The sequence below is a fragment of the Tenrec ecaudatus genome, chromosome 13 (genome assembly GCF_050624435.1).
Source record: "Tenrec ecaudatus isolate mTenEca1 chromosome 13, mTenEca1.hap1, whole genome shotgun sequence".
Classification (NCBI taxonomy): Eukaryota; Metazoa; Chordata; class Mammalia; order Afrosoricida; family Tenrecidae; genus Tenrec; species Tenrec ecaudatus.
The window spans coordinates 103,421,351-103,435,892 of record NC_134542.1 but is presented as its reverse complement, the minus strand read 5'-3'; the positions used below and the strand labels follow the sequence as shown (position 1 = coordinate 103,435,892).

General features: G+C 39.6%; 1 protein-coding gene and 1 long non-coding RNA gene across 7 annotated transcripts in view; one reads left to right on the top strand and one right to left on the bottom strand.

Moving 5' to 3' along the window:
* Positions 1-14,542, bottom strand: part of CEP192 (centrosomal protein 192) — a 141,997-nt gene that overhangs the window by 11,565 nt on the left and 115,890 nt on the right. For all 6 annotated transcript variants that reach the window (XM_075529886.1, XM_075529890.1, XM_075529889.1 and 3 more), the window contains 7 exons: positions 13,853-14,003; positions 9,711-9,889; positions 9,029-9,152; positions 7,659-7,764; positions 6,810-7,020; positions 1,705-1,784; positions 1,439-1,534 (listed from right to left, as the gene is read on the bottom strand). In XM_075529886.1, the coding sequence (XP_075386001.1) occupies positions 1,439-1,534; positions 1,705-1,784; positions 6,810-7,020; positions 7,659-7,764; positions 9,029-9,152; positions 9,711-9,889; positions 13,853-14,003 (947 nt within the window). The remainder of the gene's footprint in view (positions 1-1,438; positions 1,535-1,704; positions 1,785-6,809; positions 7,021-7,658; positions 7,765-9,028; positions 9,153-9,710; positions 9,890-13,852; positions 14,004-14,542) is intronic.
* On the top strand, positions 2,661-3,347 carry LOC142424168 (uncharacterized). Its single transcript, XR_012779356.1, has 2 exons — positions 2,661-2,787; positions 2,904-3,347. It is a non-coding gene; the product is annotated as an uncharacterized LOC142424168 (long non-coding RNA).

Below are 14,542 nucleotides of genomic sequence, written 5' to 3'. Positions count from 1 at the left end.
CCCTGTATCACCCGTCTAGTACAACCCAGGAGTATAGTTTTCAACTATTTTGTAAATGCACGCTCTTAGTAGCTCTACAAACATTTTTATGGAGGACAAAATCCCACCTTCATCCCATTTTATTTTATTTTTTAAAATTTTTTGTTTTTTTTTCCTCATCCCATTTTAAAAGTGCAAATGCTTTTTTTAATGATCTGAAATAATTTCCTAGTTGTTAGTTTATTTTTTAGAATAACCAGAAAACAGTGAGATGCTGAATTGTGAGAAGTTCTGACTGTCCTGGGTATCACAATAACATCCCATGGCATGGGGGGTGGGGGTAAGGGTGGGAGTGAAAAGCTTTGTGGACAAACATCTGTCTCAGAAGCACTGCCAGAATATTCCTCAGAGGCAAGGATGGTGCGCCTCTATCTCATCCTTTGGCCATGCTGTCGGGAGAGACAGTCCCTGGAAGAGGACATCACACTTGGTACAGCAGCACGGTAGTGAAAAAGAGAGAAAGCCCTTCAACAAGATGAACGATAAAACGCAACATCGATGGGCTCAAACATAAGAACAATTGTGAAGAGGGACCAGGCAGTGTTTCCCTATGAGGAAGGACTTACTCCACAGTACTTAATAACAGCACCAACAAGAAACATGCTTAATGGCCATTTGGAATCACCCTCATGCATTTAAAATTGTTTCCATGTTGTTTTTTAGTAAAACTGTATCTTAAAACCATTCTCTGATAATAGCTCTCTTGTCAGAACCATGTGCATTCTGTAACACTTTGGTTGTAATAGTCCAGTTGTCCTGGTAACTTTGCTATGTGATGTGAGAGACTCTTTTGTTGCCAACCAGACCTTCCTCCAGCAGTTATTTTCATAAATGTGTTATGATAGTCCTATACTGTCTTAATTATACAGCACGAGAGTATACATTAAAAATTTAAAGTGAGTCCTACTGTTTGTCTTTTACAATACTGCTGTGACTATTAATGGCTCCTCTCAGTCTCACAAGACTTGGAGGATTGGCTTTTCAAAGAAGGCTGCTGCTGTTTGATAGGAATTGCACTGAATCTGTAGATCACTTCAGGTAGTAGCAGTATGGTAACAATATTTTTATATAAATAGATAACAAACATTGTATGGTTATTAGTTGTTGTTTTAACTATGAGACCCCTGCCCCAGAAATTTTTATAGACTATGTTAATTTTCCCCATGTTGCCAGCCTATGAGAGATGAATAACTGTGTTTTAGTCAGCTGACAATTTTTTTTTCACAGCAGGGCTTCCTTGCTACCAGAAGCAGTACAGACTTAAATTCTACAGCAAGCTTCTTCTCTTGTGGTACCTCCCACTCCAAGTAGCACCGCACTAGGAAAAAAACAAGCTGAATGGCATTGAATCAAACAAGGTACCCCTGGCTGCCTAGCATCATGTTCTCACGAGACTCACCTTCTGAATTCTGTGGCTTGTCAACATGCCAGACACTGGAGCACATCTGAATGCAGCGTATGTAGCTCTAAACACAGCCCCACTTTCATCAATTCCCTGGAAGAATCATTAGAACAATCACAGTAAAACACAGAGAAAATTTCAACTACATAAGTTGATCAATGAAATAAATAAAAATGCCAATATTTCCTTATATTAAAATTTTAAATATCTTGCATAAAGATTAACTATTAAAATGAAAATATTATGAGACAATTATCACTGACCTTGACATAAGGTGGTGCAAAAGAAGAAAGATGCCACTTTACGTCTGTGTTACCATGGTTCTCAAATTCCAGGTAATTTTCTGAAACGAACACATGTATAATAATTAAAACAAATCTTAGAGACAAAGTAAATAAGCAGAATAATGTGATAGGGCTCATAGCACAAAATTTTTAAAAATACTGTCATCAGTTGTCTAAAGAAAATCAACAGGCACAATGAAGGGACAAGCTAGCCAGAGTACAGAACAGCACCAAAGAAACACACAACATTCCTCTAGTTCTGTGGTTCTCAATCTTCCTAATGCCGTAACCCTTTAACACCATTCCTCATGTTCTGGTAACCCCCAACCGTAAAATTATTTTTGTTGCTACTTCAGAACTGTAATTTTGCTAGTTATGAATCAGGCGACCGCTGTGAAACGGCTGTTCGACCCCCAAAGGAGTCGTGACCCACAGGTTGAGAACCGCTGCTCTAGTTCTTAAATACTCCCCAACCCCGCCATCATGATCCCAGTCCTATCTTACAAATCTGGCTAGAACGGACCATGTACACTGGTACAGGTAAGAGCTCTAGATTCCACCAAGGAGCAGTAATGGGAGTAACAATATCATGAAGGTAGGGGGAAGAGGGAGATAGGGGGAACCAATCACAAATATTGATGTAACCACCTCACCCCCACAAGGGGGATGAACAATAGAAATGTGGGTGAAAGGGAGACAACAGACGGTGTAAGATATGAAAATAACAACAATCTATAATTGATCCAGGTTTCAAGAGGGTGGAAGGGTACTGAGGAGGGAGGGAAACAAGAGGAGCTGATACCAAGGGTTCAAGCAGAAAGAAAATGTTTTGAAAATGATGATGGCAACATATGTACAAATGTGCTTGATACAATTGATGTACGGCTTGCTGTAAGAGGCCCAAATAAAATTATTTATAAAAAACAAAAAGTTCGGCGCTAATAAGCGCGGCGCGAACTAGGCTGCAGGGAGCCCGCAGACTCTTCGGTCAAGTGGGCGGCCGACAAGGAGGTCCCGGTACCAGGTCTACCCGCCATGTTCTGTGAAAAGGCGACGGAGGTGGTCCGCGAACTGCACCACACGCCAGAAGGGCAGCTGCCCGCCTTTAATATGACGGGCTGGACGGCAGAGGGCGGGATGGAGGTCCGGGGAGCTTGGCTGAAAGGGGCTGGAGGGAGGATGGACTCAGACAAATTCTGGAGGAGATGATGGCTTTATATGAACAAAACCAATCCGATGTTAATGAAGCAAAATCAGACGGAAGAAGCAATTTGATACCAACCATCAAATTTCGGCACTGTTCTTTGTTAAGAAATCGACGCTGCACTATTGCGTACTTGTATGACCGGTTACTGCGGATTCGTGCACTTAGGTGGGAATATGGCAGTGTGTTGCCTAATGCTTTACGATTTCACATGTCTGCTGAAGAAATAGAATGGTTCAATTGTTATAAGAAGTCCCTTGCTACTTACATGAGGTCATTGGGAGGAAATGAAGGTTTGGACATAACACAGGATATGAAGCCTCCCAAAAGCTTATATATTGAAGTACGGTGTCTAAGAGACTATGGAGAATTTGAAGTTGATGATGGTACCTCTGTGATACTAAGAAAAAACAGCCAGTTGGCACTCTACGATGCTCACCCTCCCTACACAACTGCTGAAGCCAAAGTGGGTGAACAAGTAAATGTAGTGAAGAAAGCTGATGGTGCCCGGCTATCAAACAAGATAGTGTCTGGGGTCTTAAAGGCTTGAAGATAAACAAGCGGCCATTTAACTCAGAAGGCACAAAGCCCACATGGAAGAACACACCAGCCTGTGTGATCGCGTGGTCCTGAAGGGATCAGTTATCAGCATTTTTTACCTCGTTGGAAGTGTGAACAGTTAATCAGACAAGGAATTCTGGAACATGTGCTGTCATAGCTTCACATTTAGACAGAGTCCAGCTCTTGGAGACATCTGTACATCTTTCCATCTACCTGACACCACTGTTTAATTGTTAAAATTACAGGCATTCTTTATGTAAAACCAGAAAAAAAAAAAAACCCAAAAAGTTCAACAGGATGTACAGTACTTTTTAATCAAATTTGACAGCCAGCCTATTTTGGAGTTTATTCTAAGATATTGAGAAGCTACTACAGAGTTTAATCAAGAAGATAAGATGATTTATATTTTTAAAACTGGCTGCTATGTATAAAAGAGACTGCAAGGAAGTACGAGTGTAAAATGAGAGATCGATAAGATGTCATTGTAGTAGTTTGGTTCAGAGACAATGATTTGAATCATATGCAGATTTGGGATCTACTGAAAACAAACTTGTCTACTGAAGACAAAAGTTTAAAGAATTTGTTGATGAGTGGGAGAGGAGAGAAAATAAATAGGAGATAAATTCTATATATCGTGCTAAATAAATGAGCAAAGAACTGTCTCTTATGAAAATGGGTAAGAGTGACAGGTTTTTGTAGATAAAGTCAAGGGATCTGTTTTAAGCATGTAATAAGGCTAAACTTTAAGCTATCCCAATGCAAAAGTCCGTCATACACCTAACAGAGATGTTCATTCTAACTCAGGGCTGGGTTAGCGCTATACAGAGTAATTAAAGTCATGGGACTACCTGAAGCTGCTGAATCAAAAGGCACTAAGAAAAGGAGAGGGGACATGGACAGTTCCCAGACTAGACCAGGCCATCTTTCAGTTTCAGAAATTAGCAAGATCAGCAAAGGAACACGGGAACAAGCGCTTGTTTGGGACAAAAACCGAGTGGGTATATGAGCTAAGGAGGAAAGAGTGCTCTACAGTATCAACAGGTCAAATATACAAAGTCTGATTTGGCAAGTTTCAGCTAAGTCACCTACCCTCAAAAGGGAAGGCAGTGAGCAAAAGTCTTTCCTATGAAGGGGCAGCAGCAAGGATAGGTGGGGCAGCAAGAGGAAGGCTTCCCTTAAATGGGGAGAGGAGCTTATGTGTGTGTTGATAGGAATGCAGCAAGGATGAGAAAGGACTGATGATAGGAGAGAAAAGTGACAACAGCAGAGACGTCCTTGAGAAGGGAAAAGCAATGGGATTAGGGTCCAAGTTAAGGGATCAATCTAGAATAGGAACAGAAATTACTTGTATATTTGCAAAGATGGTGAGGCAAAGTCAAGAGGTACAAAGGGCAAGAGGAGGGGTAGGTAGCAGAGGAAGAAAGGGAGCTTGGAGAAGACACAGTGTTAATGATCTGTGGTGGAAAGTGGGTAACAAAGAAATGTACTAAGGAGGCCTGGTAGAGAAACCTAGTTAGGGGGTTATCTGAGATCTATCACCATGAATCTGTAGCATGTACGGTTTGCTCTACCAATGCTCTACTGCTAGAGTCGAGAAAACAGAATTGGTAGATGTTTGAGTTTAAGCAGCACTGGGATTTGCCATGCAGGAATAGAGAAGGAAAGGGTTACAAGGAGTTAAGGGAGTTTTTGAGACAATGAGTTTAACAAACCACAGAAATCAAGGAAGGGTACAAGAGAAGTAGGGTTATGGAGCAGGGCGTGGTAACAAAGTGTGGTACGAGTATGGTGGGGTAGGAGAGCAGGAGGTAAAGTAGAATGAAAGAACAGGGCATGAAGGGTGTTTGGGGTACTGGAGTGGGGAGATGGCTCTGAGTGACAGTGACGACAGGATAGGGCAAGCGGCTTGGTGGAGTGGGAGTAACAGTCAAGAAAGGTGGAGGAGTGGGAGAGTAGAGCAGGATGATGAGAGGGAAGTGGAGTGGTCAAGTGGAGTGACAAAACTGAGTGGTTGGAGGAGAATGTAAACATAGCAGACTCAACGTAGTGGAACCCAAGTGAGGTAAGAGAACTGCTAGAATTCCTGTGAGTGAGTGAGTGAGTGAGTGAGTGAGTGAGTGAGTGAGTGAGTGAGTGAGTGAGTGAGCTGAAGAAATGTAGGAGTGAGGGGGTAATGGTCAGGCAGTGTCAGCTCTGAAACTGAGATGCAGAATACAATACAGCTATTGGTGATGAGAAGGTCAGCATATGGTCATGAAAGGAAGGGCCTGAGTTGAGAAGGAAATGAAGTTACTAAGAGACTCAAAGGGTCAGAGGTCCCAAATCTTTTCTAAAAGGCAGGACCTCTTGTATAAGCCAAGTCATTCATATTGATCCATCAATGGGAAAGGAAAAGAAAGAAAGAAACTTAAGATAGAAAGAAATCACCTCGGAAGAATATTAACTAAACTGTATTGAATGCATACCAAATAACAAACACATAAACCTTCTACATATAACTGCATTTCATCTTCAACGCCCTATATGGTGGGCGTTAATAACAAGGGTCATTTTACAAATAGAGATAGCGAACAACTCTATTTAAACTCTCTAGAGCAGGGGTTCTCAAACTATGGCATGCGGCCCACCGAGGACATATATCCAGACCGCCAGGTGTTTCCCCCTTTTGTTTTTTACTTCAAAATAAGATACGTGCAGTGTGCATAGGAATTTGTTCACATTATTTTTTTAACTGTAGTCCAGTCCTCCAACAGGTCTGAGGGGCAATGAACTGGCCCCTGTTTTAAAAGTTTGAGGACCCCTGCTCTAGGGTCTCGCCTCAAAGTCTCATCAGTAAGTGATAAGAGTCAGGCATGACTTGCTTTTTCCTTCTTCTTCAGCTACTAACTTGCTAGCAATTCAGGTAAAAGATTTGGTCAGTTCCAACTCTCAAAGCAAACCTGAAATTTACTAAATAACTATATTTAACAGTGCAAGATTTTCAAACTCTCTCCAAACTATTACATGAGGTCAATGACTACCTGTTTGTTTTGTTCTGAAGCAGAGGACATTTACACTCCTCACTAATTTAGAGCTAAGAAGAGAATCAGATGTCAGATGTTTCACATCCACTGCTTTGTGCCCATGGCGCAAAGAAAGCCTTTACACGCGGTCGCTCTGATGGAAGCAGACGGCCACGTCTTTCTGCGGTAGCGTTAGTCGCTCACTGAATTAAAGTCACCCATCTCTCTGTTAGCAGCTCAGCACTTAGCTGTTGAACCAGCCCCTGGCTCCTTCATTTGTCAGTAGATATTTGAATCGCAGTTTTGTGATAAAATACCTGAAGTTTCACCAGGTTCTGTAGGAGGAAAAGTAACAGTGCTGTTTCTTATTTCCACTTTTGTGGACGGTGGTTGAATTATGGATTTTACTAAGTGACGGGCAGAAAGCTCAGGCCCTGAAGAGAGGATTCCAAATTGGCTGGAGGCCCAAGGAGCACAAGGACCCTCTTGTTGGGTCAAATCTTCTTGAATTTGAATTTTCACAATTTTCTGAAATAAATCAAGGAAAGTTTGAAAGAAACAATATTTTAAAATGGTAGAGAAAAGTAGTATCAATCAAATGTAACACTGTTGATCTTCTAAATCAGAGGCTTCTTCCATTCTCAAAATGACTTTTACTTTCTGCTCTCTCTCACCCGCCTTTAATTTTTAATCACTAATGGCCTCCAGAGTCTACCTCCAACCAAGAGAATTAATTCATATCATGAAAAAATAAACTGTGCAAGTGCTAACTTAAGATAAATCTAGTTTAGGGTTCCTCACACTTTTTAAACAGGGGGCCGGTTCCCTGTCCCTCAGACCCATTGGAGTTACAGACTACAATTTAAAAAAAAACTATGAACAAATTCCTATGCACACTGCACGTATCTTATTTTGAAGTTAAAAGGAGGGGGGGGGGGTGCAAAAACACCCGGCAGGCCGGATAAATGTCCTCGGCAGGCCGCATGTGGCCGGCAGGCCATAGTTTGAGGACCCCTGATCTAGTTCATTGAAAAACAACAGATGAAAAAAAGAAAAACAACAGATGTATTATACTTTCAGGTTTATAAAATGTAAGTGCTAATAAGAATCAAAACATTTAAGGGTAGGAGCAATGCTGCTACAAATAATTTTTTTAAATTCAGTACCTTTTGTCCATTGTCACAGTGTATATAGATCAAACCACTCCATGGAAGCATTGAATGCTTTGTGGATAGGGAGGAATTAGGACTCACAAGAATTTGTAGTTTACTCCTTAAAAAAAAATTTAATAATGAAAACCAAGTATATATATAAAAAAGAAAACCAAGTATATCTCATGTTTTAGTAGCAACAACCACAAGAATTATTGTTCTGCTAATGACCCTTTCCTTTCAACATGAAAGGACAGAGAGCAGTCCTAGGCTACAATAGCCTCCCCACTCAATCTCCCCACACTTTTTTTCTCTTGCCTGAATGCCTTAAGTGACTAACAAAAAGCTGAATGCCATAAACCTAAAGGCAAAACTCCTGTGAAAACAAAACATGCCATAGAAATATCATTTTTTAAAAGCAATTTAAAAAATCTTAAGTAAAAACCAACACTTCAAAGCTCTTAGCTCCTAGTCATTTGACCATAACAAATGAGATGGTCCTGAGGGAAGAGATGGGTGGGTGGGGTGGGGGGGTGGAGATATCATTTGTTGGAAAGGGTCTGCTTATCCTAGAAATGTTTCCCTGTTTGTTCCCAATACAATCAAGTTAACTCAGTCAAGTTAAGTCTCCTAAAATCCACATTTATCACTTACTCTTTACAAAAGAAATGTATATACTCATGTATAAGCCGAGTTTCCAGCACATTTTAAATGCCGTTTTTGTGGTAAAATTAGGTGCCTCGGTTGATATTCGGGTGGGCTTATATTCGAGTATGTACAGTAAATAAATTTCATATGCAAAGCTGCAAATTCTAAACACACAAAGGTCCCTCAGACTTGAATGTTCTGTGAGACCAGGTAAAGTCCCTAAAGAGCTGCAGCGTTCCGGTTTCACCTCACAGGATTCAGCTGTGTAAACTGTTGGCAACCATGTTTTAGAGTGAGTTGGGGTTTTCTGGTTTGGTTTACAAATGTATGAACTCAAGAAAGCTTCCTTCTGTCGGGTAACTCAGGTTACAACTGAAGACATATTAAAAGTCAGAAAACTTTGCCTAATATGTACCACAGACAAAAGCAGGAGAGTAAGTGACTCAACAGAAAAAAGTAACAAATGGCAAAACCATTTAGGCTGCATTCTCAACTGTATTCCTCACTGTTACTTGTAGCCAGTGAAACATTGAATTCTTCCTCCCAGGTGAACATGTCCATGCCACTCAGCTCAGTGGTACTCCTTCACCATTTCAGTTCTGACCATAGCGAGACGTGTTTAGGCATAAACCAGCACAGTGCTTTGCACACAGAACAATACCAATATTTAATGAATATTTAACTGCCATATCATTTAGGTAAAATATAGTGGAAAACAAAAGAAAAGTCATACTTACTTTGGTTCGATAATTCCATGTTGGGGTGTTACTGTAAGGCAATGTGCTGGCCAGTATAGTTCAAATTTCAGTGACCTAACAGAATGATTTAAAATCTGGAAACATCGAGTTTTTTTCATGTCACCTATTGTGTCAGATAAATAAGTTATTATTCATATTATTAGTGAGAAAGGCAAATATTAATGAACATAAACCCTAAATAAAAACATTGATGGACTAACTATATAAATTTCAAATTCTTCATAAAATAAGTCCATTACTTACTCTCTTGAGAACTACATAGATACTGGCAATACGGAATAAAGTTAAAGAAAAAAAGGAAATCTAAACATTGTTACCATATTCCTTTGGCATAGACACATTTGTCACTGCTCTGCACTAACTAATGAATGTTTAGGCCGAATGCACTTTCTAGAAATGTGCCAGGGAAGAACTAATGCATGGGGTTCTGTCATTTTAAAGATTTTAGAAGCTCACATTGAAGAACATGGCCTCAAATCAAGATGCTATAGTCAGATCTGAGTTAGGTCTCTAGTAGTAAGAGGAAGACTTGGCAATCAATAATCACAAGTCAGGATGCCAAAGGTTCACATGTATATCCCAGAAGTGCCAAAGATCCAGAAAAGGGGAAAACCTGGGTTCTACAATGGACTTCTGATGTGTTGTTATTTTTTATACTCACATGAACAAGGAGCTATCAAAATCAAGTGCTCAGGCTGGACAGTCCATATTTCTTGAGAGTCTAGTTTATCGTGAGATGGGTGAACTGCTTCTAAAGGAAGTGGAGAACCTTGAGGACCTTTAACTGGTAAAACATCCAAGGAAATATTGCCACCATGTTTTCCAGAAGTTCCAAATTCACTAGAAAATTATTTAATAATTAAACACACGGGAATTAAAATCAACAAAAAGCCAAACTATGTCACACCTAATGCAAATTCCTCATAAATCTGAAATGTACTATGACAAAAGTTTAGTGTATATACCACGTACTTTAGTAAATGAAAACACTTGACATTGTATATAACTTAAATAACAATATTGTGCTTGATGTCTTAGCCAAGAACCATAAGGCAAGAAAGGGAAGTGAAAAACATCAAAACTGGCACAAAAGAAGAAAACTGTACTTATTTGGAGATAATGTGATACTATAAATGGTCTGGCCCAAGCCATGTTATTTTCAATTGGCTCATATGCATGTGAAAGCTAGACACGGAATAAAGATGGAAGAAGCAGCCGACGCATTTGAATGATGGTGCCTGGCAAAGAAGATTGAAAGCGCTATGGACTGCCAAAAGAACACACAGATGTCTCAGAAGTACAGCAGAATGCTCCTTGGGAGCAAGGGCAGTGAGACTTTAGTCTCATGTACTTTAGTCATGTTCTCAGGAGAGACCAGTCCCTGGAAAAGGACATCAAGCTTGGAGGAAGACGCTGGACAAGAGAGGGTCACAGAATGACTGCCAGGATGGGCTTGAACATAACAACTGTGAGGATGGCACACAACCAGGTACTCTTTCATTTTGTTATACGCAGGGTCCCTGTGAGACAGAAAAGACTTGAGGGCACCCATCAAACATTCAAAACATACAAAGAAAACCCAAAACTTCAAAAGGAAATTATTGGAACTAACGGAAAGATCCAGCAAAGTGTCATGACATATAACGCACATGCAAAAATCCACCAGAAGCCTTTACACTAATTTCCTGAAGAGGAAATCAGAAAAACAATGCCATTTGTAATAGCCACCCAAGAGATGAAATACTTAGAAAGAAATCTAAAAGACATACAAAACAACAAACTACAGAACACCATTGCCGTAAGAAGCCCAGTGCATGACGTTCACGGATCTAAAACTCACGGTCACCGAGTCCATGCTCACTCACAGCGACCACCCTGGCCCTGTGGGCTCCTGAGACTAACACACTTTATGGGAGCACAAAGCCTCTCCTTTCTCCTGTCGAGCAGCTGGGGTTCTCAAATTGCTGTTAGCAGTTCCCTGCACAACCAGAGTTCCAAACTGTTAATGGACAGTAAGACTTAATATTATGAAAATGCTAATACTCCCAAATATAATGTAAGCCCAATCCAGAGTCCAATATCATTCTTTAAAGAGATGGGGGGAGAAATCACCAACTTTATATGGAAAGGAATCACCAACTTTATAAAGAATCCAAATCGCAAAGCACCACTAAAGAACAAAGAAAGAGCCCCCACACTTCCTACTATCAATCCTATCAGACACTCATGGTAGTGGTACAAGGACAGACACATAGATCAATGAACAGAATTGAGGATGCAGAAGAAAATATTTGCACCCAAGAACAACTGAACTTTCACAAAGGGTTGAAATGCAGTAAATGGGGAAGAGACACTCTTTAGCAAATGGTGCTATCAAAACTGGGTATTCATTAACAGAAAATGAATCATACCTCACATCATACACAAGGAATTCAAATTGGATCAGAGATTTAAAAGTAACATCTTGAAGTATAAAGAACTTCAATGAAAAAGTACAACCGTAAAGCTCTTAATACAAGACATAAATAAACTATCAAATATAACTGAACACACACAAACAGCAGAAGGTAAAATAGATGACTAAAAGGTCAGCAGTTCAAACCCACCAGTGAGTAATTTCAGGTGACTGTTTGTAGAAGTCCAGCACTGCCACGTGGTGCATCCTCGGTCCTTTTGTAGCACTGGTAGTAGTTTACCAGCCATGGGGGAGCTGTTTCAGTCAGGGGGGCGCTTCAGTTTACACTCTGATCACTACATAGGTTATGTGTTGTAACCCAAGGAACTGTGGACCATAGTTTCATACATTTTACTTGTCTTTACCATAAACTCAGGAGAAAGATGAGGCTACTTTCTTAAAGAGTTACAGCCATAGAAATGTTCAGAAGACAGTTCTACCCTGCCCTATAGGAACCAAGTTGGAACCGACTTTATAGCAGTCAGTTTTTGATTACCATAAATAATTCTAGACCAACCAGGTACATTCTATTAAAAGCTCTCTGTAAGGAAATTATTGTGTTTGCTGGGAAATCTATCATTAGCAAGATTGCAAGGGGTTTGATTGTCTTCTTCCCCACCTCTACCTGCCTTCCTTGGGCATATTTCCAGGTGAAAAGGAGAAAATGGGTTGAAGGACAACTACTCCTATTTTCATACCAATGACCTTGATGCTTTTGAGTCACGTGGGTCAGTTATTTTGTCAAATTGTTGTAATTTCAGTTTGCGCTAAGATGGCGTACATTGGTAGACACTATAGACATGGTTCCTTATTTCATCTGCGCAGATGGCCCTTTATTAGTGATATTTTAATTGCTTTAGCTGTCTGACAGATATTTTTGCTCTACTGTAAAATTAATTAATCTCTTATACAAGGATAGTTAAGATAATAAAATAATTGGTTCCTTATGAAACTTTGGCATTCTTTATATTTCCTGAATCATTAGTATCATATTAGGACTTAGTAAATTTCTAATTGTTTTCTGTTTTACATTTATTCATTGACTTTCCACTATGAGGAAGATTTTCTTTTTCCCATTCACTGGCTTACTCATTAGAATGAATTCTTGGAGTTAGTGTGTTATAATCTGGTGTCATTCTTTAGTCCCTTCAAGCTGGCTCTTTGATTCCTTTGCTGTGTGCCCCAATATTCTTGGAGCATTTTTGTATTTACTAACACAGTAGGATTTTCTAGGCTCATCATATACTATTCCTGCCCCAGCCCTAGAGTAACCATTGCTCTTAGCAGCCCAACTAAGATGTTTTTATAACTTTGCTCCCTGTGTATACCACCATCTTCCTGGATATGTTTGCACAAAGGTGCCATGGACAAATATCCTCTAGTAAAGATACACACACTCACACTCTCCCCCACCCACACCCATCCGACCTGTGTATCTATCTATCCATGCATGTACTCACAGAACATCGTGATTGCAGGGTTATGCGTCTAACTGCTCCCATTGCCTCCCCTTGCCTGTATCATTGGCAGTGCTGGACTTCTACATACCTTCACGTGAAATTACTCGCTGCTGGGTTTGAACTGCTGACCTTTTAGTTAGATGTCCAAAGTGTAAGCCACTAAGTCACCAGGGCTCCTTCTTGAAGTTTTTAGTATAGCTTAATTCTGGATCTGACCTTTCCAGTCTACGAATTTAACTTGACCATCAGACCCTCAGAGCTATTTCATTCATAAAAGAGAAAGACTGAGGCACTGCTCAACACTAAAAGAAGTCAAAGAAACACGCTACCTAAATACAACCTATAATCTTGCGGTAGACTGTGAGGCAGAAAGGAAGGCAGACAGAGGAAGTCTTTGCTTATGTTTGATTTAACAAAGGACATTCTTGGGACAACTGGTGAGAGGTCTGAATGGAATATGTGGGCTGGGCAAGGGGGCTGCATCGACATTCAAGTCTATTTTTCTTACCTTGGCGGTGTAGGAGAGAATCCTTGCTTTTAAGAAAAACACATTTTCTAATTGAGGGATAGATATTTAAGGGTGAATGGGCCATCATGACTACAACTTATTCTTAAATGGTTCAATAAAAGGTTATATATACAAAGGGAATAGTAGATAAATGTGGTACACAATGCAACAATTAGGGAATCTGAGTGCAAGATATATGATACCTTTTGAAACTATTTCTAAAATTTTCTGTTAAGTTTAAATTATTTTGATTAAAAAAACTAAAATGTGAAGATGAAATAAGAGGTGGACAATAAAAAATAACGACATGACAAGCAAAGATGATCTCTACTATAAATAATCTTGAAATCTGTCAAAAGATTTCTCATTTTATTTTTTACCTTTTAGATTCCAAGCTAGCGTTGGAAGATGGCTGAAGAAATTCTCCAAAAGAAACAGACTCGCTGAATTCTCCAATCACTGACAGTATAATTTTACGCATGGTTCCATAAAAAAGCTGAACATCATTAGGCCGCTGGGGAAGATCATATACTACAGTGGAAAATGTTTGAGATACATGGATCTTTCCATAGTTGTACAACAAAAACAACCCAGTATTATATGCTTAAAATCACAAAATTTGTTAGGTTGAGGGCAGGTGACACTTGATTACTGATAGTACTGGCTAGCATGAAATTGTACACACCACCCCACCCCTGAGGAGGAGGACGGACATCAGAAAAGAAACACGTGTGAAGGGTGACAGTATACAATGTAAGATATGAAAATAATAATAACAATTTATAAATTTTCAAGTGTTTGTGAGGGAGAGAGGGTGAGGGATGGAAGGGAAAAAAGAGGAACTGATACCAAGAACTCAAGCAGAAAGAAAATGCTTTGAAAATAATGATGGCAACATATGTAAAAATATGCTTCATACAACTGATTTATGGATTATAAGATCTAGAAGAGCCCCAAACAAAATGATTTATTAATAAAAAATGTTAAGAATATTTCCTAATTAAGAAATTTGTGAACATTAAGATTGTTTTAAAAGATATATGGCAGCAAACATTTATATAAAGTTTAGT